The sequence below is a fragment of the Entelurus aequoreus genome, linkage group LG17 (assembly GCF_033978785.1).
Source record: "Entelurus aequoreus isolate RoL-2023_Sb linkage group LG17, RoL_Eaeq_v1.1, whole genome shotgun sequence".
Taxonomy (NCBI): domain Eukaryota; kingdom Metazoa; phylum Chordata; class Actinopteri; order Syngnathiformes; family Syngnathidae; genus Entelurus; species Entelurus aequoreus.
In genome coordinates this window covers 22,224,863-22,247,751 of record NC_084747.1, presented here as the reverse complement: position 1 = coordinate 22,247,751, position 22,889 = coordinate 22,224,863, and the positions used below count along the sequence as shown (strand labels likewise).

The 22,889-nt window shown below is 40.3% G+C and overlaps 1 protein-coding gene across 1 annotated transcript in view; it reads left to right on the top strand.

Annotated features, from left to right (window-relative positions):
- The window catches only part of LOC133632667 (disabled homolog 2-interacting protein-like), a 76,866-nt gene that overhangs the window by 19,046 nt on the left and 34,931 nt on the right, over window positions 1-22,889 (top strand). The window contains exons 15-16 of the mRNA XM_062025230.1: window positions 17,187-17,305; window positions 19,196-19,349. Coding sequence (XP_061881214.1) covers window positions 17,187-17,305; window positions 19,196-19,349 — 273 coding nt within the window. The remainder of the gene's footprint in view (window positions 1-17,186; window positions 17,306-19,195; window positions 19,350-22,889) is intronic.

Genomic DNA, 22,889 nt, shown 5'->3' with positions numbered 1-22,889 from the left:
GAGGTATCAGGTGCTGGCTCGCCGCGTCACCGCCGAGGGGGCGGTACAGTACCTGATGCAGTGGGAGGGGTCAGCGCCTTATTAGACGCGGGGCTTTTATTTATTCCTTAGAATTTTGCTCAGCGTCACCTTTCCACAACAAAGTCCATGGGAAATCCTCCCACTCAGATCCACAGCACACAAAGACCTGCCGACATGTTCGCATTTTTAAATTTTAGAGCCACATTTGCAGTGAAACTGATCAGCGTTCTGTGCTTTTATGTATTTATGCTAAATGCGTATTGACAGTGTAACAATATTTAACGTACATAGACAAATATTTAAACTACTTCCTTCATTCATACGATTATTTGAGCCAAACAAAGTTAATAGTACACAATAACTAAACAAAAGCAAAACTACTTATTATAATTATTTGGTTTTTGGCCTCCAAGTCCTCCTGTGTACAGGGAATTCATTCCCTAAATTTGTAAACAAAAAACTGTGCGTAAATGAAAATATTGATCGAACCACTCTAGTATCGATCATACACTTGTACTTTCCTTTTAATAACTACTTACTTTTTTGCTGTAATGCACTTTTCTACACTTCCCAAACTTAGCACTTAGTTCTTTTGTTGCTTCAAGCTATCTTAACGACTAGCTTAGCGTTTAGCACGCCTTCTTGCCTGCGCCCGCTTGCTCTCGCACCGGATTTCTCACGGAATGGTGTCGCCTTCCGGCTATCCCCCACCGCCGTTTAAGTTGCAGGGAAATAGCGCAGACTTTTTACCAGATCCGTCGTAGTTGTAGTAAAGCGAACCGCAAACCGCTTCTTCTGTCCTTCCAGACTAGAGGAGCAGGAGCAAATAAACTTGGCTGCTGAACATCTGGAGCTAGCCACTCCCCTGCTTCCCCGCCCCCTGTATCAGCTGGCTTTTGACACAGGCCCCTATATTGCTGCCCGGGGTATGCCTGTAATATGATTCTTTGTTTTCGACCGACAGAATCAACGTGTCCTCATCCAGGGTTTAAGCAGGTCATTAAAAGTCATTTAATGGCTTTTGCAGAAAAGGAAGGCCTTAAATGGCATGAAAGTCGATGTCCAGAGGCGTTAAAACAAATTAATGACTGATCACAATTCGACGATTGAAGGTGAAAAGCAGCTAAAGGTGCCTAAATTATTTGGCGTGACCAGCAAAGCAACAACGGTACTGCTGTCGCTACCACGCCACCACAACTGGCAGCTGCTGCTACCACTACATGAAAATAAAGACAATCATAGATCAGACAGTTTTGTGAGCCAATTGTAATTCACTGGAGAGTAATAATAATAGATTTTATTTGTAAAAAGCACTTTACATTGAGTAAAACAACCTCAAAGTGCTACAGTGTATAAAATAAATAAATAAATAAAAAGATAATAAAAATAAAACTAGAGCAGCCTACTAGCTAGAATTAGTATGCATATATCTAAAAAAAAAAGGGCTTTTTTTAAAAAGAAGGGTTTTTATGCCTTTTTTAAAAGCATCCACAGTCTGTGGTGCCCTCAGGTGGTCAGGGAGAGCGTTCCACAGACTGGGAGCGGCGGAGCAGAAAGCCCGGTCTCCCATTGTTCGTAGCTTTGTCCTCGGAGGTTGGAGGAGGTTAGCCTGGTGTCGTGTGAAGGATTTGGGGGTGAGCAGTTCTTTGAGGTACAGGGGGGAATTTCCATGGAGGCACTGGTAGGTTAGTAGGAAGACTTTGTATTCAATCCTGAGTGGAACAGGAAGCCAGTGAAGGGATATGAGAATTGGTGTGATATGGTCGTATTTCCGCACTCTCATCAGGATCCTAGCAGCACTATTCTGTATGTATTGCAGCTTCTGGATCTTCTTGCTGGGGATCCCGACAAGAAGTGCTTTGCAGTAGTCTAGAGCAGGGGTCACCAACGCGGTGCCCGCGGGCACCAGGTAGCCCGTAAGGACCAGACGAGTAGCCCGCTGGCCTGTTCTAAAAATAGCTCAAATAGCAGCACTTACCAGTGAGCTGCCTCTATTTTTTAAATTTTATGTACAGTATTTACTAGCAAGCTGGTCTCGCTTTGCTGGACATTTTTAATTCTAAGAGAGACAAAACTCAAATAGAATTTGAAAAACCAAGAAATGATTTTAAAGACTTGGTCTTCACTAACTGACAAAGAAACGGATAACAGTTTTGGTGTCCAGTTCAAAGTGTGACGTGATTTATTTAAAAATTTGAGAGTTGACTTTAGTATTTTACATGAGTTATTATTTGTACAAACATGGTGCAAAGTAATTTATGATTTGTTAAAAAATGTTAGTGGCTAGCTAGTTAAAATGGGATATTGTGATTTCACAAGACTGTCTTAGAAGTGATCATTTGAAAATTTGCAATTTGAAAAATGTGCACTTAGAGAAAATATAAAAATAAAGTGTTGCATATTGATATTTATCTGTTTCTATATATATTTATTGTGAGAAATCATTAAGAAGATCAGTGTTTCCGCAAAGATAAATATCATTAATTATTCATAATAACAGAGTTAAAGGTGAATTGAGCAAATTGGCTATTTCTGGCAATTTATTTAAAGGCCTACTGAAAGCCACTACTAGCGACCACGCAGTCTGATAGTTTATATATCAATGATGTAATCTTAACATTGCAACACATGCCAATACGGCCGGGTTAACTTATAAAGTGACATTTTAAAATTCCCGCCACACTTCCGCTTGAAAAACTCCTTTGGATATGATTTATGCGCGTGACGTCACAAAATCCACGGAAGTGGTTGGACCCCACCTGACCCGATATAAAAACCTCTTGTTTTCTTCGACAAAATTCCACAGTATTCTGGACATCTGTGTTGGTGAATCTTTTGCAATTTGTTTAATGAACAATGGAGGCTGCAAAGAAGAACGTTGTAGGTGGTATCGATCGGTGTCTTAGCGGCTAAGTACAATACTTACAGCAACACAACAAGGACTACTTACTTAGCAGACGCCTAGCCGATGCTTGCCGCCAAACCCACGGGTGAAGTCCTTCGTCGCGCCGTCGATCGCTGGAACGCAGGTGAGCACGGGTGTTGATGGGAAGATGAGGGCTGGCTGGCGTAGGTGGAGCGCTAATGTTTTTATCATAGTTCTGTGAGGTCCGGTTGCTAAGTTGCTAAATTAGCCTTAGCGTCGTTAGCAACAGGATTGTTAAGCCTTACCAGGCTGAGAATTTTTAACCGTGTAGTTACATGTACATGGTTTAATAGTATTGTTGCTCTTCTGTCTATCCTTCCAGTCAGGGGCTTATTTATTTTGTTTCTATCTTCATTTGAGAACGATGCTATCACGTTAGCTCAGTAGCTAAGTGTGTTGTCGTGGAGATAAAAGTCACTTTAAATGTCCATTTCGCGTGCTCGACTCATTTTCAAGAGGATATAGTATCCGAGGTGGTTTAAAATACAAATCCGTGATCCACAATAGAAAAAGGAGAGAGTGTGGAATCCAATGAGCCAGCTTGTACCTAAGTTACGGTCAGAGCGAAAAAAGATACGTCCATCACTGCCTCTCTAGTCCTTCACTGTAACGTTCCTCATCTACGAATCTTTCATCCTCGCTCAAATTAATGGGGTAATCGTCGCTTTGTCGCTCCATTGTAAACAAAGGAAAATTGTGAGGACGCCACCTCCTGTGGCGTCACGCTACTTCCGGTACAGGCAAGGCTTTTTTTTTTATCGGCGAGCAAAAGTTGCGAACTTTATCGTCGATTTTCTCTACTAAATCCTTTCAGCAAAAATATGGCAATCATCATCAATCTTTATTGCAGACCTTAAGATCCATTTAAACATATAAAAACAGAATACAATACATTAAAAAATAAAACATACATTAAAAACAAAACATAAAAACAATATCGCGAAATGATCAAGTATGACACATAGAATGGATCTGCTATTCCCGTTTAAATAAATAAAAATTCATTTCAGTAGGCCTTTAAGTGTGTATCAAACTGGTAGCCCTTCGCATTAATCAGTACCCAAGAAGTAGCTCTTGGTTTCGAAAAGGTTGGTGACCCCTGATCTAGAGTAACAGTTATGTCAACTTTTCAACTATTCTAGATTATAATTGTCAAATGCTTACAATTTAGTCTACACTGCTTTTGACTATATACGACATTGTCATTACATTTGCTTTAGGGCAGGGGTCACCAACGCGGTGCCCGCGGGCACTAGGTAGCCCGTAAGGACCAGATGAGTAGCCCGCTGGCCTGTTCTAAAAATAGCTCAAATAGCAGCACTTACCAGTGAGCTGCCTCTATTTTTAAAATTGTATTTATTTACTAGCAAGCTGGTCTCGCTTTGCCCGACATTTTTAATTCTAAGAGAGACAAAACTCAAATAGAATTTGAAAATCCAAGAAAATATTTGAAAGACTTGGTCTTCACTTGTTTAAATAAATTCATCAATTTTTTTACTTTGCTGCTTATAACTCTCAGAAAGACAATTTTAGAGAAAAAATACAACATTTAAAAATGATTTTAGGATTTTTAAACACATATACCTTTTTACCTTTTAAATTCCTTCCTCTTCTTTCCTGACAATTTAAATCGATGTTCAAGTAAATTTATTTTTTTTATTGTAAAGAATAATAAATCAATTTTAATTTAATTCTTAATTTTAGCTTCTGTTTTTTCGACAAAGAATATTTGTGAAATATTTCTTCAAACTTATTATGATTAAAATTCAAAACAATTATTCTGTTTCAAGTTTTTATAGTTTATATAAAACTATAAAAACAAATCTAGAAAATCTGTAGAATCAAATTTAAATCTTATGTCAAAGTCTTTTGAATTTCTTTTAAAATTTTTGTTCTGGAAAATCTAGAAGAAATAATGATTTGTCTTTGTTAGAAATATAGCTTGGTCTTATTTGTTATATATTCTAACAAAGTGTAGATTGGATTTTAACCTATTTAAAACATGTCATCAAAATTCTAAAATTAATGTTAATCAGGAAAAAATACTAATGATGTTCTATAAATTATTTTTTAAATTATTTTCAAAAAGATTTGGATTAGCTAGTTTTTCTCTTCTTTTTTTCGGTTGAATTTTGAATTGTAAAGAGTCGAAATTGAAGATAAACTATGTTTCAAAATTTAATTGTCACTTTTTTCGTGTTTTCTCCTCTTTTAAACCGTTCAATTAAGTGTAAATATCATTAATTATTAATAATAACATAGAGTTAAAGGTAAATTGAGCAAATTGGCTATTTCTGGCAATTTATTTAAGTGTGTATCAAACTGGTAGCCCTTCGCATTAATCACTACCCAAGAAGTAGATCTTGCTTTCAAAAAGGTTGGTGACCCCTGCTTTAGGGGCATTAAAGCGTGATTCAATTAGATTTGCTGACACCTGCAGAAACCCTGTCATCCATCAAGGCCAAATGTCTTCTGAAAACCTCTTGTAAAACCAAGTGTAAAATGCGATCCGCCATTTAAGCCAAGTAAGCCATTCGTACTTGACTTCTTGTCCCTTCTTGTTAGCTGAATTAAAACTGCTGTGTTGCGGCGACCTGCAAATACAGAAGCTCTGTGTATATTTAGCGAAGGGATGGAGCAGACTGACACTTTGACTTGAATAAAAATGCAAAGAGTCCGCCGCCGTCACGCATCCAGTGGCAATCCGGGTTTACTCAGTGTTTAGTGTAGTAGAATTTCTGACCTTTGACCTATATTGCATGTCTAATGGGAATGTACGCTCATTTGATTTCTTTCCTATTCTGTGCCAGTGGGACAAAAGTGAATGTTAAGTCGTGCCAACCTGTCTACAGAATGTGTTGACTGTCTAAAGCAGGGGTCTGCAACCTTTACCACTCAAAGAGCCATTTTGGCAAGTTTCACAAATTAAAGAAAGTAATGGGAGCCACAAAAAAATTTTTAAAATTTAAAATGAAAAACACCGCATACAAAGCTTAAACGCTTCGTGCTATGTTAACTAGGGGTCTCCGACACACGCACCGGCACGCACTTTAATGTGGAAATTTGATGTTAGTGCAGCCCGCGAGTTTTGAATGAATGGCGCTTGATAGCGTCATACTTGCCAATCCTCTCATTTTTCCCGGGAGACTCCCGAATATCAGAGTGTGATGACACTGCATTTGGCGCCCTCTACAGTCTGCCCTAACAGTGTACCTGCTCGACCACACGTAGAACGCAATTTCAGCTTGCTCACGTAAGTGACAGCAAGGCGTACTAACTCAGCAGCCACACATCTTACACTGACGGTACCAATACCCAGAATCCCATGCAGCCCTAACTCTTCCGCTCAACCAACGCACGGAGAGGAGGGGGGGGGTTGATGTGTGGGGGGATTTGGTGGTAGCGGGGGTGTATAATGTAGACCGGAAGAGTTAGGGCTGCATGGGATTCTGGGTAATGGTTGTGTTGTGTTTATGTTGTGTTACGGTGGGATGTTCTCCAGAAATGTGTTTTTCATTCTTTTTTGGTGTGGGTTCACAGTGTGGCGCATATTTGTAACGTAACAATGTTAAAGTTGTTTGATACGGCTACCGTCAGTGTAAGCTGTGTGGCTGATGAGTAAGTATGCTTTGCTGTCTCCTATGTGTGCAAGTAATAACAACATGCAACATGTGGCTGGACTGGCACGCTGTATGTAAATGCTATAGAGGACAATTACTGCAGTGCAATTAGGGCACGCCCTTTATTTAGTAATTAGAGTGTAAATAGGATAATTTTTCCCCTGGGAGTAATCTATGAGGGACACTGAGATCCATAAATCTCCTGGGAAAATCGGGGGGGTCGGCATGTGTGTAGCTGAGCCGCATCAGAGTGGTCAAGGATGCGGCTCCGGAGCCACGGGTTGCCGACCCCTGGTCTAAAGGATTCGAGTTGTTATGGAACAGATAGGGAAAAGATAAAAGACATTGACGCACTCGATAAGGAACGATGACGCACAAAAGGCATATAAAAAATGGCAGAAGACCGGAACTCGAGGGTGATTTTGGCTTGTGTGTGTCTTGTTTGCTCCGGAGTGACATGTGGTCTGTCTGCACGGCCAACTCAATTCAACCTGCACTTCTGATAATGGGTAAATAAATTTGTTGTACTAAACTACTTTTGTTGCCTGTTTAAGCTTCGGACAATCCACTACATTAGCCGTCTTCAATGATACTTGTAAGAAATATTGTTTATTTTCCGCAAATGGAAGTGCTGATTAACTTATGTGAGCGGCTCCACACTGCGTATAAACATAAACGGTTAGTTGCCAGCCATCGATGTCAGCAGCGGCATCGGCTTTTGCGATCACATATTTATGAATGGAAATCGGCCGATACTGACCGATGCGTCCCGTAAATGACTGTTACAACATCGCTTGGGTCCAGCTGCAATAACACTTGGCTTCTCCCTTTAATTACCAAAGGAAGTTGAGCGGCTAAAGAGTGAACAAGAGTTGACATGACGCCACGCACTCGAAGCGCTATAAAAACTGTAAAACAGGGGCAAAGACACACTGTAATGGAAAGAAAACATGTTAATACTTATACTGTAACTCAAATATTTTGAAGCCTTTTTGCGAAGCTATTGGGGAGTACTTATTAAACGTCGGCAGGTCTGCACAACTGTACATGTGCGTTGTGTCTGATTGGTGGTCTTAGGTTCCCAGAAGGACTTGTGACGGCTTGGTCACATTGATTATCTATGCAAAGGCTGATCACTGACCAAGTGGGCGGGTCGTGTATTAGCATCGGCGGTACAATCAATAGACGTGTAGATGTAGTGACTGTAACCATAATATTATTATATTTCTCATGTCACTGCTTTAAATGGCCACCGCTGTCTACCAGACGTTAAACTGTATTGCCTCGCTGACGTATACTCTCCTCTCATTGGCCTGTTTGACAGGTGTGCTCACCTGCTGACCAATCCGCAGCAAGCCTGTGCATCTATTAAAACTTTTGACCACTTGTTGGAAATAATGCAACTAGTTTCCCTCCTTTCTCCGTGTGTGTGTGTGTGTGTGTGTCACACACTTGACAGTAACAGGTAATCCCTTAATGCCATTAAGGTGTTAGGAACCGTTCAGTCAGTGTGACTCTTCATGTGGGCTGCTGATGCTTTTCAGACTTCATGTGGACTGACTGACAGGTGTGTGCTTGTCCTCTCTGTGTGTAAACGTCATGTGGACTGACTGACAGGTGTGTGCTTGTCCTCTGTGTGTAAACGTCATGTGGACTGACTGACAGGTGTGTGCTTGTCCTCTCTGTGTGTAAACGTCATGTGGACTGACTGACAGGTGTGTGTTTGTCCTCTCTGTGTGTGTCTGTACATAACTTAGCGTCATTGAATTGTCCTTAGGTGGGAATGTGGAACGGATGTGTATGTCTATGTGCCCTGTGATTGGCTGGTGAGGCGTCCAGGGTGTACCCGCCTTCTGCCTGAAGTCATCTGGGATAGGCTCCAGCTTACTTGTGACCCGAATAAGGACGGGTGGTATAGAACATGTATGGATGAATGGTGTGTGTCTCCATTTATGTCTAAGTGAGTAGGGTTGGGTATCGTTTGAATTTGAACAATTCCGATTCCGATTCCTGGCGATTCTCGATTCCGATCAATGTGTTTGACAGGTAGTCCCTGGAAGGTGGTATGTATTTTGGGTTGAGAGTTTTCACCATATCCCTGCAAACATAAACAAACATGTAATGTTGCTGTTACTGTTTAGCCCAGTATCAATTAGCTTAGCTCTTAACGTTATTGCTTAACTAACCTAAATGTTGGAGATTCCACCTCTGAAAAGGGATGCGGTCTTTTGACTACGTGTGCAGTGACCTTTCTGTGGCACTCTTCTGTCTGTGGCACCGACATCTTCCCCATTGCCGCTACGGTGAACGGAGTACGCCGAGCACATGGCGGAGCCTGGCTAGCAGGTTGTAAATTGTCTATGAGAAAATACGCGGGCTAATTTGTTAGCTGCCTCAACGTTGGCGCAAAACACATTATTTATTGCATATATATTGTTTTACTTACCGGATTCGGACTGCAGTGCAGTCACCGAGGGGCCAGGCTGGGCGTCGGAGGACGGTCGGCGCAGCGCGTCGAAGACGGGACACGCATTTATTTGTACTCCATGAACTTGGAGGTGCTTCATCATGTTCGACGTGCACCCTCCTAAGCACGAAACAGTCCTGTCGCACGTGTTACATTTCGCCGATATTTCATTTTTTTTAGTAAAATAAAGCCGCACTTTCGACCGCCGACGCCCGCTATCCGTGCTTGACTGACTCGCTCGGCTACATAGGCTCGGCTATGCTAACACTTCCGGCGGTGGGCGCTTCTTCGTTGGTGTTCAGCGGCTTCTTCTTCCGGTCGGCAGACTTATTCTTTTTTTTCCGGTCGGCGGACTGGGTATCGAAACTAGGAATCGAAATTTAAACTTTTGAACGATTCCGGGAGAATCGGAAAGTTAGTCCCGGTTCCAATCGATACTCGATACTCGATACCCAACCCTATGTGTGTGTGTTCTTGTATTGCTAGCCTTCTTGAGACATCAACAAGGAAAAGTAGCTTCTAACCATTGCATCTAATAGAGAATGTCTCGTTTGCACCCTTGGTGGTGAAATCTATCAAATTTAGGGTGGTCCTAAAAAGGAGGGATTTTTCAAATTGACTCTGTTGCAAGTCTTGTGTATTCTTTGTAACTTGTTTGTGTGTGGTATGGCTATTGAGTTTTTTTTCCTGGTCTCAGTCTGGACTCCCTCCATGGGAGTCCAGCCTTAGACTGAATATTTTTTTACTCACCCCCCCGCCCACCATCACCACCACCAATGTTTCCCTGTTTTTCACCTTTTTAAGGGGTGGCAGAAGTTGGCTGACCCGTCAGCGGTCCGGTTCTGTCTCCCTGTAAGGTTTGTCTGCTCTTGAGTGGTACTGTGCTGAAAACTGTGTCTGTTTTAAAAATGCTCCTCCTCTGGCCAACATATGTAATAACAAGTGAGTGTAAGAAATTGAAATGCGCCCCCTTTGGCCAAAATCAATAATAAATAAAATAAATATGTATATAGAGACATACTGTAATAACTTGAAGTAAATAAGATTAAAAAACAACAATAAACAAAAAAATTAAAAGCTTACCTTTTTATATTTGCATAGTTTGTATACTGTATATTATTTATCTTATAAATACAAATCTTTATATATCTAGAAAAGGTGGTCCTAAAGAGGTAGGCATTTTTCAGAGGTCTCAAGAAGGTAACAAATACAAGAGTGTGTGTGTGTGTGTGTTTTAATGCATCTCCACATGTGTGTACCCTTTTGAAGTTGGCCCCCGTTATCATTGAAACTATTAAAAACATTTTTTGTTTGTGCCAATACGGTTTTTAAGTTATTCTAGAATACATTTTCTGACTGGTTCACCTTGTCAAAATATCCCCAACTACTATAGTTTTTATGTTTAATAATGTGTCGTTATTCATTTCCATTTAACCTTTAATAGTTAGACAACTAAAAAAAGTTTGATGCACAACTGAATGGAACAAGTTTGCGGAGATTTTGACAATGGGCGGGGGGGCTGGATGAGGTCACTCGTCAGAAAAGTTATTTTAGAATAAGTTGACACTGTAACTACACAAACCTTCACACAGATTTATGTATGTGTGTATATACGTATGTGTATATATGTATGTAATGTCTTTATGTATGTATATAAGTGTGTGTGTGTGTGTGTGTGTACATATATGTGTGTGCATGTATGTATATACATACAGTATATTATACAGTATATGTGTATATATATACATGTATGTATATTTCTATGTTTGTACGTATATGTATATATATATATATATGTATGTATATTTCTATGTTTGTACGTATATGTATATATATATATATATGTATGTATATTTCTATGTTTGTACATATATGTATACATATACAGTATATGTATGTGTATAAATATATATGTGTGTGTGTGTGTGTGTGTGTATATAAATGTGTGTGTATGTATGTATGTATATTTATACATGTGTGTGAGTGTGTCCATGTACTGTATGTGCACATGTCATTGTATGGAGAGCGTTGCAAGAAGGCATTTTGTGCATGCGTGTGTGTTGCAGCAAGGTTCTTGTTGCCATGGAGACGCTGGCCAAACATCTGTCCAAATGTCAACATCTTGGCTGGATGGATGTGATTGGTGAGTTGATGATGGACAGCTGGATTGTGGGGATTTACTGTTGCCATATCAGCAATGTACAATCGTGAAAATAAACATCCAAAAGTGACGTCTAAACAAGCAGTAGAACATTTAATGTTCCGGGACACTGGTAAACAGCATTTTTTATTAAATGTATTCAAAATAATGCATAGTCCTACAACAATGATGAAAGTAGGGAGGTAAGTCTTTACATAAAGACTAAAGAGTTGGATTTATAGTGCACATGTTCTCATATTATTGACTTTGTTGTGGCTGTAGCCATATTGTACTTAGCAACCAGGACGTGTGCCATCATATCACTGGTGTCTCCTGCAGCAGGTGAACATAAACGTTGGCAGAAGAACTAAATGCCTACAGGGAAGTAAAAGCCTGATGTCGCCATCCAGTGTTTGGCTGCCAATCAAATCACTTCATCCGCTGCCTGGCAGCGTGTCAGCCAATCAGCTGAGCTCTTCACAAGCTGCTTTCCTCAATCTCTTAGCCGCCAACAAAAGCAAGTACTCGTCTTACACACACTAAAAACAGTCCTGTGACTTTTTGTATAAGGCGACGTCCGTGTGTGTTACAGTGAAAACCGTCGACATCCATATGAGAACGTGTAGGAGACGGTGTCCAGTCATAGGAGATAATGTTCCCATGTTTTACAAACGGTCATGTGACTTTCTCTATGAAAATGTATGAGAAAATGTCCTCAAACAATCATTCGACTCTCCATATGCTGATTGTATGAGAGGACGTCCTCATAGGCTAAAAAACAGTCAGGGGACTTTCCATATCTATCAATCAAAGTTTATTAAATCACGAGTGTCTCAAAGGGCTGCACAAGCCACAATGACATCCTGGGCTCAGATCCCACATCAGGGCAAGAAAAAACTCAACCCAATGGGATACAATGAGAAACCTTGGAGGGGACCCCCCCCACCCCCAGGGCGACCGGTGCAATGGACGTCGAGTGGATTTAGTTAATAGTATGAGAGTCCAGTCCATAGTGGATCTAGTTAATAGTGTGAGAGTCCAGTCCATAGTGGATCTAGGTTATAGTGTGAGAGTCCAGTCCATAGTGGATCTAGTTAATAGTGTGAGAGTCCAGTCCATAGTGGATCTAGTTAATAGTGTGAGAGTCCAGTCCATAGTGGATCTAGTTAATAGTGTGAGAGTCCAGTCCATAGTGGATCTAGTTGATAGTGTGAGAGTCCAGTCCATAGTGGATCTAGTTGATAGTGTGAGAGTCCAGTCCATAGTGGATCTAGGTCAGGGGTCACCAACGCGGTGCCCGCGGGCACCAGGTAGCCCGTAAGGACCAGATGAGTAGCCCGCCGGCCTGTTCTAAAAATAGCTCAAATAGCAGCACTTACCAGTGAGCTGCCTCTATTTTTTAAATTTTATTTATTTACTAGCAAGCTGGTCTCGCTTTGCCCGACATTTGAATTCTAAGAGAGACAAAACTCAAATAGAATTTGAAAATCCAAGAAAATATTTTAAAGATTTGGTCTTCACTTGTTTAAATAAATTCTTTTTTTTTTTTACTTTGCTTCTTATAACTTTCAGAAAGACAATTTTAGAGAAAAAATACAACCTTAAAAATTATTTTAGGATTTTTAAACACATATACCTTTTTACCTTTTAAATTCCTTCCTCTTCTTTCCTGACAATTTAAATCAATGTTCAAGTAAATTTATTTTTTTTATTGTAAAGAATAATAAATACATTTTAATTTAATTCTTCATTTTAGCTTCTGTTTTTTCGACGAAGAATATTTGTGAAATATTTCTTCAAACTTATTATGATTAAAATTCAAAAAAATTATTCTGGCAAATCTAGAAAATCTGTAGAATCAAATTTAAATCTTATTTCAAGGTCTTTTGAATTTCTTTTAAAAAATTTGTTCTGGAAAATCTAGAAGAAATAATGATTTGTCTTTTGTTAGAAATATAGCTTGGTCCAATTTGTTATATATTCTAACAAAGTGTAGATTGGATTTTAACCTATTTAAAACATGTCATCCAAATTCTAAAATTAATCTTAATCAGGAAAAATTACTAATGATGTTCCATAAATTCTTTTTTTAAGTTTTTCTCTTCTTTTTTTCGGTTGAATTTTGAATTTTAAAGAGTCGAAATTGAAGATAAACTATGCTTCAAAATTGAATTGTCATTTTTTTCGTGTTTTCTTCTCTTTTAAACCGTTCAATTAAGTGTAAATATCATTAATTGATAATAACAGAGTTAAAGGTAAATTGAGCAAATTGGCTATTTCTGGCAATTTATTTAAGTGTGTATCAAACTGGTAACCCTTCGCATTAATCAGTACCCAAGAAGTAGCTCTTGCTTTCAAAAAGGTTGCTGACCCCTGATCTAGGTTATAGTGTGAGAGTCCAGTCCATAGTGGATTTAGTTAATAGTGTGAGAGTCCATTCCACAGTGGATCTAGTTAATAGTGTGAGAGTCTAGTCCATAGTGGATCCAGTTAATAGTGTGAGAGTCCAGTCCATAGTGGATCTAGTTAATAGTGTGAGAGTCCAGTCCATAGTGGATCTAGTTAATAGTGTGAGAGTCCAGTCCATAGTGGGGCCAGCAGGAGATCTTCTTGAGTGGAGACAAGTCAGCAGCACAGAGACATCACCAACGTATGCACAGATGAGTGGTCCACCCCGGGTCCCGACTCTGAACAGCTAGCGCGTCACCTGTGATCACCTGATAACCTCACCACACAGGAGAGGAGGGCAGAGCAGAAAAGAGACGGCAGATCAACTGGTCTAAAAGGGTCGTCTATTTAAAGGCTAGAGTATACAAATGAGTTTTAAGATGCTTCTACTGAGGTAGCATCTCTAACTGTTACCGTGAGGGCATTCCAGAGTACTGGAACATTACAATCAGCAAGATAAGAAGGAGCTAGACCCTTTAGTATTTTATACCTAAGTAGTAAAACCTTATATAACAACAAGGACATGTGCCCGTGCTGGACAAAACCAAAAGCTACCCCCTGTCCAAATCGCACGGGGCAATTGGGTGGAAGAAGCACGGGAGCCTACTGTGGAGAGACCTGGGATACTGAATGAGGCTAAACACGTGCCCTCAGTACCTATGGCAAGATCAACTGATGGAGAGGGTGCAGAGAGTCCTGGCAGTAAGGTCATCAGCAAGATGATGGTAGGGAAGAGGACCAAGGAGGGACACAGCCCTGAGAGGAGAGGGTAGTACAAACATTTCCAGAAGCTGCTGGGAACAACATCAGATGCCATCATGACCTCAACATCAAAGATGGTCCCTTCACGATCATGGAGTTTGCTAAGGCAAAAAAAGCACACTGAGAGAAGGTAAGAGTGCTGGGCCGGACGGCATACTTCCTGAGGTCGTGAAGAAACATGGTCTCGACAACATCTTGCTTGAGTTCTGCAACCTTGCCCTGCTCGACAACAAGCTACCTGACATATGGTCTCTCCCCAACATGTCAAATCTGGAGACCTCTACAAACCAGACAACTGCCAAGGCATCAGCCTGACTTGTATCGCTGCGAAGGTCCACAACCGCATGATACTGAACTGGACTCAGCATGCCATCGACCCCCACCTGAGGAGGGAAGACCAAAACGTCTTTCGAGAGGAGAGAACCACTCTATCCCAGATGCTGGCCCTGAGGAGACTAATCAAAGAGGTGAAGAAGAACAACCTGATGGTTGTATTGTGCTTTATTGACTTCAAAACGGAAGTGCATAGAGTCACCACTAGGGGATCCTGTAGGCCTATGGTGTCCCTCCCAACCTGCTCCGGGCGTTGGAGACCATATATGCAAGTGCATGGGCCCAATTCACACAAGCTAGACCTCTTCAAGTCTACCATCGAACCCATCCTCATGTATGACTCCGAGACCTGGACCCTCAATGCGCGCCTTCACAAACGCCTTGACGGTTGCTATACCAACCTGCTTCGAAGGGTTCAAGGTTTGTCGTGGCAGTCCCATCCCACCTTGGACCAAATATAGGGCAACCTACCTCGAGCAAGCACCCCTCTGAGCCAACGTCGCGCACAGTTTGCTGGTCACTGCTTCCGAGCTGATATCACAGCTCACCTCACCTCACCTACCCCGAAGTAATCACACGGGACACTGGGATACTTGTTTCAGAGCTGGGCTCTGCCATGTGTGACCCCGACTGCTGGTCTCTCGGCTATGGCAGCACATTGATGATTATGATGCACGGGCCAAGGTGATGACCCAAGATGGCGGCAGTGAGGAGTTTGACATTCAGGCTGCGGTCATGCAAGAAAAGACCCCTGCCCCCTTCATCTTTGTCATAGTCCTGGACTACGTGTTCAGGAATGCCATCAGTGGCCGAGAGCAGGATCTAACTCTTACACCAAGGAGGTCAAGAAGACATCCCGCAGTAGTCCTGACTGACCTAGACTACACGGACGGTCATCTGCCTGCTTTCCCACCAAATACAAGAGCTCTTAAAGGCCTACTGAAAGCCACTACTAGCGACCACGCAGTCTGATAGTTTATATATCAATGATGAAATCTTAACATTGCAACACATGCCAATACGGCCGGGTTAACTTATAAAGTGACATTTTAAATTTCCGGCTAAACTTCCGGTTGAAAACTCCTTTGGATATGACGTATGCGCGTGACGTAGCCAGTAGAACAGAGGTATGGCTCCCCCATTGAGGCCAATACAAAAAGCTCTGTTTTCATTTCATAATTCCACAGTATTCTGGACATCTGTGTTGGTGAATCTTTTGCAATTTGTTTAATGAACAATGAAGACTGCAAAGAAGAAAGCTGTGGGTGGGATCGGTGTATTAGCGGCTGGCTGTAGCAACACAGCAAGGAGGACTTACTTGGATAGCAGACGCGCTAGCCGGCAACCGCTGGAACGCAGGTGAGCACGGGTGTTGATGAGGGCTGGCTGGCGTAGGTGGAGCGCTAATGTTTTTATCATAGCTCTGTGAGGTCCGGTTGCTAAGTTAGCTTCAGCGTCGTTAGCAACAGCATTGTTAAGCTTTGCCAGGTTGAGAATTATTAACCGTGTAGTTACATGTCCATGGTTTAATAGTATTATTGATCTTCTGTCTATCCTTTCAGTCAGGGGTTTATTTATTTTGTTTCTATCTGCATTTAAGCCCGATGTGCTATCACGTTAGCTCAGTAGCTAAAGAGCTTCGCCGATGTATTGTCGTGGAGATAAAAGCCACTGTGAATGTCCATTTCGCGTTCTCGACTCTCATTTTCAAGAGGATATAGTATCCGAGGTGGTTTAAAATACAAATCCGTGATCCACAATAGAAAAAGGAGAGTGTGTGGAATCCAATGAGCCAGCTTGTACCTAAGTTACGGTCAGAGCGAAAAAAGATATGTCTTGCACTGCACTCTAGTCCGTCACTCTAACGTTCCTCATCCACGAATCTTTCATCCTCGCTCAAATTAATGGGGTAATCGTCGCTTTCTCGGTCCGAATCGCTTTAGCTGCGTTGAAAACCAAAGGAAAATATGATGAGGTGAACAACTGACTACGTCACGCTACTTCCGGTAGGGGCAAGGCTTTTTTTTATCAGAGACCAAAAGTTGCGAACTTTATCGTCGTTGTTCTCTACTAAATCCTTTCAGCAAAAATATGGCAATATCGTGAAATGATCAAGTATGACACATAGAATGGATCTGCTATCCCCCGTTTAAACAAAACAATTTCATTTCAGTAGGCCTTTAAACAGAGAGGAGTCAGAGTGTTGACTCCTCTCACAACAACTTCAAGCACCTGGACTCATGGGTCAACTCCGCAGAACAAGATCTAAAAGTGAGGGAGGCACTTAGGGCCCTGAGAATGTATGAGATTAGATCCTCATGCATTAAAAAGATTGTAAAAACAGTCATGTGATTTGTCAGTATTTGACTTTTATTTGAAATAATATTGTAAGTTTCCAGGATGTAATTGTCGGCGTTCTGGCTAACTTGATCCCCTTCAACAGTCATTGATGTTGTTGTGACGTCATAGAGCTGAAGCGCGCCTCCTTCCATTGGCTGTCATGTGGTCAGAGGGCGGAGCCTAACACGTGGAGCAAGATGTTCTGCGTCCTTTCTGACTGTCATCTACTGTTGCTGGACAACCTGGAGGTAAAAGGGTCTTCTTTTCACTTCCTGGAGACATTTCACAGTAAAAGTCCGAGTTTGAGCAGACCTGGGCAATAAAATGTTAATCTTTTTAATCCGGCTGCTGGATGTTTTTCAGATTATTTTTTAATCCTTTAACATCGAAGCTGTAGCCGGCAGCAGGCTGTTGCTGTGCTGTTTTCATATTACTGTGAATCTTCAACTATTGAAATTATAATTATTATTATTATGCTGAAAAGTGATATTATGTAATTTGGTGTTTCAGTTCCTACGTGAGGCCTGGGGGCCATTTTTGGCACGCAGCTAATTTTTTACAGCTTGTGGTACTTTTTAAAAATATATTTTTAAAAAAACATAAAAAATTTTATAAAATTGTTTTTACTTTAAAATTGTCATTGCTAAAAATACCCAGTCAAGGCTTCAATTACTGTACTTTACATCAAATATAAAATTAGTTTGGGAAAATATTGCATATTTTGTGTTTGCCGTTAAATAAAATAAGATTTTCTTTGGCAAATAGGGCTTAAAACAAAATCTTCTGGATTCCTAAGACCTTACGTCCGGTTTTTTTTTCATTTGTCATTGCTCAAAAAAGAATAACAAAAGCAATGTTGTTATGAATTATTGACATATATGTGGCTCTAATTATATCACATCAAAAATTCCACTTTTTCGGGAAAATATTGCAAATTTTGTGTTTTCCATATAAATAAAACAAGATTTTCTTTGACAAAAATGGCTTAAAACAAAAGCAATGTTGTTATGAATTAAGATAACGTTTGATGTTTGGTGACCGGTTGTAACAAAAATTTAGTTTTGAATGAGGAATAGCAAACTTCCTGTTGATTTTTGCTGAAGGGTGTCAATGTATGAAATGTAAGTCTAAGTGAGACCTACGTAGAGGTATTTGTTTCATGTCTCTAAGACGTTCCTACTGGAAGTTGCAAGCAGTTTTGTCTGAGTTTTCCTCTGAGGAGCAGTTTTTTCTCTGTTTTTTCCAAAAATTATGTAGAGCACAATTTTGAGTTTTGGGGTTCGGTTTTTTTTTTTAGATCGCAATTTCCACCAGTCCCGATGTGTGTGAGAATTTTGGTGAGTTTTGAAGTATTTTAAGGGGGTCAAATTAGAGGTCAAGGACGTAAAATTTCCCATTTTTGTCTAAAATGGGAAATTGCCAACTTCCTGTTGGTTTTTGCCCGAGGATGTGAAATTATGAATTGTAGGTCTAAGTGAGACCTACATACAGGGTTTTGTTTCATGTCTCTACTACCTTCCTAGTGGGAGTTACAGGCAGTTTAGTGTTGTTTTTTCCTAGGGGGCGCTAGAGCGCAATTTTGATTTTTGGGGTTTGGTTTTTTTACTAAAGTGTGCTCTACCCGAGTTTGTATGTGTGTAAAAAATTTGGTGAGTTTTGAAGCATGTTAAGGGGGGCAAAGTAGTGCGCAACGGTGCGGAATAATAATAAAGAATAAGTCTATTAGGAAAAAGTCCTATTAGAAAGTATCCAGTAACAAACGTGTCCGCATCTTTCAACCTCCTGCTAGGTGTCACCACTCTACTTCGACCTAAAGACAGCTTGAATCCATTTTAGACTGTTAGTAGTGTTTTTCATATCTATTATTGTTTGACTAATTTCCCTTGCTCAATCATTTTTGTTCCAGTATGTATTCTCATTAAAAAGTAAAAAAACAAAACATTTAAATAATAATACAATAGCTAAGTATCGTAAATATGTGTCTTGTCACAGTGTGTTTTTCCTTAAACACATTTAACTGCTGGACAAAGTTCTTGATTTTTTTTCCGCCTGAGCATAAAAAGCCCTGAAGACAAGTTGTCCATCCGTCAATCAAGCTCCGTCCAGCTGGGAGATTATTTCAAGTTGCCATCCTTCAGGTTCATCCTCTGCTCCTGTCGGAGAGGGCGGAGACTTGTACGGTGTGGCTGCTAAGACACACCCTCCATGTGAACGCGGCGCCTCGCCACTCCGCCCACAAAGGTGAGGGCAGCCGCGGCACACGGCACGCCATGGACCTGGAAGACCAGACGGGTGAGAAGAATATGTATTTCATATTTGCTCTTTTGCCGTCTGCTTGTCTTTGTGCGGCGGCGGAGGTTTGTCAGAGATTACGTTCCTAATCTCGGGAAATAGGCTGATAATCTGTGGGCGCCAAAAACAAAAACATCATCAAACTAAATGATTCTCGCATAAAAAGACGCAAATGTGTATTTTTGTACCATTTTATTTCATGGTTTTCGTTCAATGAAATGTAAAAAATATTTACAGTCGTGGTCAAAAGTTGTAAAGAACATCCTGTCATGGCTGTTTGGACTTTCCAACTCTTATTTTGTTGTGATGTAGTGATTGGAGCACATACTTGTTGGTGACAAAAAACATTCATGAAGTTTGCTTCTTTTATGAATTTATTATGGCTCTACTGAAAATGTGAGCAAATGTGCTGGGTCAAAAGTATACATACTGTATTTTTCGGAGTATAAATCGCTCCGGAGTATAAGTCGCACCGGCAGAAAATGCATAATAAACAGTGTTTCCCATAAACTGCCAAGATACCTGTGGCGGTGGGGGCGTGGCTATGGGCGTGGTCACCATGACATCATCGAGTAATTTGCATAATTTACTACAATGATTTGATTTTCTCTAAAAAGGCTAAAAAAATGTATACTTACTAATTAATAATAACAGTTTTGTTTTAAACGTCCATCCATCCATTCTACAATATAATTACAACACTTTATGTACATATTTATATACAGATTTGAACAATAAGTTATTCACTGAAATATATTTATTAATTGTGGTTCTTACAAAAAATATATCTTATAAAATATAAAAGCTAAAATGTCTCATAAAGCTCTGCCCCTTTAATTAGTGCATACTAAATCATTTAACTTTAGCCTACTACTACAACCATATTATTTACCAGCAACATAAAGTGAAACAGAGGCAGAGGTGTCCTGCCACAGTCAGTAACAAATAAACAGAAAACAGTAGTGGTGGTAGATAGACACAGAGCTTCATCAAACATCTGATCCACTGAACAAAGAGCTCCAAAAATCTTGAACTTTAGACTGCCATCAGTTTTACTCCCTACACTTAACCATGTGTTTCCTACTTCCTGCACACTTTGCACCCTTTGTTATATACACATGTTGTGTTTCTAATAGAAATACATTTAATAAAGTCAAATACAAATAAGGCAACAAGAGAAGTATCCTACACTTCTCTTTTGTAAAGTAAATCTGAACAGCCGATATGGGCATCTACATCAACTATATGATTTGCCTGAGAAGCTGGACAGGACCAAAAAAAAATTAAAAAATTTTTTTTTTAAATTTTTTTTTATTTGTGGCGGACGTAATTCTTTTGTGGCGGGCCGCCACAAATAAATGAATGTGTGGGAAACCCTGATAAAGAAGGAAAAAAACATATATAAGTCGCACTGGAGTATAAGTCGCATTTTTTGGGGAAATGTATTTGATAAAATCCAACAGCAAGAATAGACATTTGAAAGGCAATTTAAAATGTCTAAAGAATAGTGAACAACAGGCTGAATAAGTGTACGTTATATGAGGCATAAATAAGCAACTGCTATGTTAACGTAACATATTATGGTAAGAGTCATTCAAACATATAGAACATGCTATACATATAGAACATGCTATACGTTCACCAAACAATCTGTCACTCCTAATCGCTAAATCCCATGAAATCTTCTTCCTCGTTGTCGCTCCTGGTATGCGCCGCTCCCTTTCTTCCTGCTGCTCGATTGCCGCTCTCTGCTGCATATTTCACTACGTCCAGCCTGTAATCTGCAGTCTATGATTTCCTTTTCGCTGCCATTTTAGTTCAGCCCTTTTCGGTTTTTATAAGTTACCGCCAATGTTGAAATAATCCATTTTAATAGCTACGGATGTAGCAGCTGTTAGCATCCCATGACCCACAATGCACTTCTGCCATGACGCACAATGCACTTCTGCCATGACCCGCCCCCCGCCGAATTCTTATTGGTTGACATGTGTGACGATTGCTGACATTTGCTTCGTCTCTTACGCGAATGAGCTAATTAATATTATTTGATATTTTACGGTAATGTGTTAATAATTAGGGTCCGCCCTGTACCCAGTACAAAGGACTCCCCCAGGGAGTCCTTTGTACTGGTTACAAAGGAACCTATTGAATTTGTTCTTTATTATTTTTCCGCACCGTTGCGCACTACTTTGCCCCCCTTAACATGCTTCAAAACTCACCAAATTTTTTACACAAATACAAAAACGTGCCCCAGCCACTTTAGTAAAAAAACCAAACCCCAAAAATCACAACTGCTCTCTAGCGCCCCCTAGGAAGTAAATTGCCTCTAACTCCCACTAGGAATGTCGTAGAGACATGAAACAAAAACCTCTATGTAGGTCTCACTTAGACCTACCTTTCATAATTTCACAGCCTCGGGCAAAAACCAACAGGAAGTTGGCAATTTCCCCTTCAAGACAAAAAATGACTAAAAACACTCATTTTTGCTTTTTGAGCTGTAATTTGACCCCCTTAAAATACTTCAAAACTCACCAAAATTCTCACACACATCGGGACTGGTGGAAATTGCGATCTAAAAAAAAACCGAACCCCAAAACTCAAAATTGTGCTCTACATACACTACCGTTCAAAAGTTTGGGGTCACCCAAACAATTTTGTGGAATAGCCTTCATTTCTAAGAACAAGAATAGACTGTCGAGTTTCAGATGAAAGTTCTCTTTTTCTGGCCATTTTGAGCGTTTAATTGACCCCACAAATGTGATGCTCCAGAAACTCAATCTGCTCAAAGGAAGGTCAGTTTTGTAGCTTCTGTAATGAGCTAAACTGTTTTCAGATGTGTGAACATGATTCCACAAGGGTTTTCTAATCATCAATTAGCCTTCTGAGCCAATGAGCAAACACATTGTACCTTTAGAACACTGGAGTGATAGTTGCTGGAAATGGGCCTCTATACACCTATGTAGATATTGCACCAAAAAGCAGACATTTGCAGCTAGAATAGTCATTTACCACATTAGCAATGTATAGAGTGTATTTCTTTCAAGTTAAGACTAGTTTAAAGTTATCTTCATGGAAAAGTACAGTGCTTTTCCTTCAAAAATAAGGACATTTACATGTGACCCCAAACTTTTGAACGCTAGTGTAATTTTTGAAAAAAACAGAGAAAAAATTGCTCCTCAGAGGAAAACTCAGACAAAACTGCTTGTAACTTCCGGTAGGAACGTCTTAGAGACATGAAACAAATACCTCTATGTAGGTCTCGCCTAGACCTACATTTCATAGGTTGACATCCTTCAGCAAAAATCAACAGGAAGTTTGCTATTCCTCCTTCAAAACAAAATTTTTGTTACAACCGGTCACCAAACATCAAACGTTATCTCCTCTGAGCGCGTTTGTCGTTTCGGCTTCAAACTGCTACAGGAGAGAGATTGAACCCTTCTGATTAAAAGTTGACGAAAGCTTTCTAACTAGTAGTACGGTTTTGATTTTACAAGCCTTCAAAGACCCGCAGCACTAAAGTTGCTCCGGTGCCAAAAATGA